The sequence below is a fragment of the Elephantulus edwardii genome, unplaced genomic scaffold, assembly GCF_000299155.1.
Source record: "Elephantulus edwardii isolate Elephantulus edwardi_28Jun2011 unplaced genomic scaffold, EleEdw1.0 scaffold00221, whole genome shotgun sequence".
Lineage (NCBI taxonomy): Eukaryota > Metazoa > Chordata > Mammalia > Macroscelidea > Macroscelididae > Elephantulus > Elephantulus edwardii.
The window spans coordinates 2,386,158-2,389,734 of NW_006399971.1; the positions used below are offsets into that span (position 1 = coordinate 2,386,158).

Below are 3,577 nucleotides of genomic sequence, written 5' to 3' on the forward strand. Positions count from 1 at the left end.
TGTGGAACTGCGGTTCTGGAAGAAGGAGATCAACCACAAGCAAAGGGATGAAAACCAACCAAAGAGTAAAAGACGACTCTAAAGAAAATAAAATGGAGTATCTCCATTGAGTGGCCAACTGCGCACTGCTACAAGGACATCCCCACTCTTGTGAAAACACCAACACAAAGTATCAGTGTTCTTGCCAGGAACAAATTCCACCTCTAAAACACTGGGGATGATTTATCTCCAAACCAGCCTTCGAAACACAAGTAGATGAATAATACTCAAGAGCACAGTATTTTTATTTTATTATTTATTTATTTTAATACAAAGCTTTGGCATTAGCAATTTTATGAAAAAATAAAATGTACTAAAAATAAATGCTTGTGTGGCATGATTGGTAAATGATGCACAAAAATAGGTTCTTTTTTTTCCTTCAAGGCAGTCAGTCGGTCAGAAAGCAGTCTTTTTTTTCTTCTTCAAAGCCATTCTACCCTATGGAATAAAAGGAGAAGTTAGAGGACATGAATTAGGGAAAGGGAAGTTCTCAGTTTTTTAAAATAATAGAGGACATGACCTTAACAGGAGAACCAGGATGGCCCAGGGAACCTGCCCCCAGGCTATTTCCGAGTCCCATCTGGAAAGTCAGTTACCCTTAGCATTTTCCTGTAATCAGCACTTTCAGAACTGCAGTCAAGTGACTCTGATTATATTGATTTAGTATTCTCAAAAGGAATGAAGAAAGACATAGTTCTAATAGCATCTTGGTTTTAATATACGCACCACTAGATTTACACTTTTCTAGTCTCAGTGTCTTAAAATCTGTAGCTCCTCAACAACTTACACACATTTTATTTTAGGACAGTAAATATGACGCCTACAATGTTATCATACTCATTTCACTTCGTCCATCATTCTCATCTTCATTTCTAGTAATACTGTATTACCCCTTCCTATTTTCGGATTACGTATTTTGAAATAAGATTTGAACAACACAGACCTCTAGGCTCTTTTAATGGAAATTCTCCAGATCTAGGGTGTACATGTGTGTATGTATGCCTCTCCCTGTATCCCAGGAGCTAAAAAGTACCTGGCTTTTTTTAAAGGTTCCCCAGGTTGCTCTTCAGGTAATGCTGCCTTTTTGGTAGCCCCTGATACTCTGCCTGAGCTCTCCAAATTCCAGTTCTCCCTCTAATTATTTCACAGGACATTATGGCTGTTTTTCATGGTTCCCTAACTGTTTATTTGTTCTGACTTCTCTCTGCTCAGTTTCAAAATTATATTTCTAACCACTTATCTCTGGTCATCATATAACTGTCTAGCATCTCACAATTTTATCTCCTCCTCTAACTTCATCCTAACTCTTTTATGTTTGCAATTTTATCTAACTTCCTTCCTGCCTCCCATTTTTACCAATCTAAAGCAATTTATAAGCCATCAAGTGCTCTCTCTCTGCTGAAAAGCCTTTGAATATTTACCAGAATCTAGTTTAAATTTTGCTACCTCTATCATTGCTGCTACTACCTATCGCAGACATGTTAAGATCACACAATTCCTTGAATTTACTACTTCCCCTCACCCTTTGTGCTCAATTATGTCTGGCCAGGTACCCAAGTCATTACCTCTATAAAGCTTCCTTCAACTTGCCCCAGTAAACTCAGCAGCACCCTGCTCTTCGCACTGCTCTTGTTCCCCCAAGCACTCCTCACTTGACCGCGCAGTCACCTCAGCAAGCACATGCTGTGAGCGTTCAGCACCAGCAGTGCCAAAGGCCTCTGTCCTCAGTGCTAGGAAGGGCAATCAAGGACTCTGCTGGCACCAGCTCCCAAAGCCCTGCACCTGGCAAGCACCTGAGGGGTGTAATCTAATGAATAAGAAGCAGCTGTTCAACTTTCTTGAAAAAGGCTCTAGTGTGAAGGTTGTTTATAACAACTTCACACAAAGCTCTATGCTTTATTATTTATTGGGGTTCAATAGAACACAATGTTTTTGAAATATTTCCTCCGAAGAAATTACTACTGGATCTGGGATTTTTTTTTTTTTTTGAATCACAAATTTATTTTTTTTTTTACTACAAAAGTCAGTTTATTATTCCTTTTAAAAATATGGAACGCTTCACGAATTTGCGTGTCATCCTTGCGCAGGGGCCATGCTAATCTTCTCTGTATCGTTCCAATTTTAGTATATGTGCTGCCGAAGCGAGCACGTGAATCACAATTTTTAAACTTGCTTTATTTTGCTGCCCTTATAAGAAATTCTAAGCAATGGAAGTTGTCTTAACATAAAAAGTGCTTCTGAAAAGTGCAAAAATTACTACTGCCACATACAGTACAGAAGTTGGCCTCCCAGAGGCCTTTCTTCCCAAGTTTGTTCTCTCGAACCACAATGCGTGGAGCTTTCAGCCTGGAGCAGATAAGTGGAGTAATGGAAAGGGTGGTGGCCAGGAATTTTGGCTTTGCATTCCAGTGCCCTTCTTCCTATGGCCTCTCCTGGGAACCACTCAATCCCTTTGAGCTTCAGTTTACTTCTTGTATATCTCTCTCATATTCAGAATGACTACTATAAGGAAAAAAAGAATACTAAAAGAGGATTGATTGGCTGTCTTTCAATATAGTCAAACTAAGGGAAAGCCAAATCTATACTAAGAATGGCACAAGAAAAGGGAGTTGCAGTTAAAATAAAAACAAAAAGATGGGTTTTAGTGTGGACAAAAAGTATTACAATGAAAAGGAATTTTATTTTTTTTTACTGTTCCTCAAACTGCAGAGTACCACAATGAGTTGTAAAGTCAATTTAGGAGTTAATGATTAGAATTAACAATAACAATGAAAGTACAGATTAAAATATAAGAGATAATAGTATAAATTATGGGAGCCTGTGAAACTTTCTAGCTTAAAATAGAGTGAATTTTTGTAATGTATTTCTTACAGTGAAAGATGGACCAACAAAGTCTGGAAAAACACCATTAAGAGGCAGTAGAAAGAGAATATAGCTTCTAGTTGTCCCAGGAAAGGATCATTTGGGATAGGCAATTTAATTGGGACCCTCAGAAGTGGGATGGATTTGAGAGACATGCAACTGCCTAACATAGGAAACAAATCTATCATGGACAAAATGAAACTAGACTGTACCATAGAAATAAGACTGTGTATTTGAGCATGATATCAGCAATGGCCAAGCAGTCCCTGGAGAAGGACATCATGCTTGGAAAGGGAGGTCAGTGAAATAGAGATTGACACAGTGATAGCAGAGATTGTGAGGATGGTACAGAATCAGCCGGGGTTTTGTTGTACACAATGAGTTAAGCGCTGGGCGGACTTGATGGCACCTAGCAACAACACAGGTAGTGCCTCTGAACAAGCTCCAGTGAGAGATGACCCAGTAGCTTCTGTCTGAACAACCAGGTCTTGGCAAGCACACAGCTTACTTCTATCCTGTGTCATGGGTAGACAACTGTTGGCAGAACATTCTATCTTACACTGACTAGCTCTCTAGCTCTGTGCATATCTCCAGAACTCAAGTTTAATTCTTTCCTACTCACTGTTTAGTCAATATGGAGCTACTACATATATATATAGTATTATATATTAATATA

General features: G+C 38.8%; 1 protein-coding gene across 1 annotated transcript in view; it reads right to left on the reverse strand.

Moving 5' to 3' along the window:
* Nucleotides 1-280: 280 nt before the first annotated feature.
* RNF130 (ring finger protein 130) overlaps nt 281-3,577 on the reverse strand; it is a 175,875-nt gene continuing 172,578 nt past the window's right edge. Inside the window, 1 exon segment of the mRNA XM_006898119.1 lies at nt 281-477. Within this exon segment, the coding sequence (XP_006898181.1) occupies nt 462-477 (16 nt within the window). The 3' untranslated portion in view covers nt 281-461.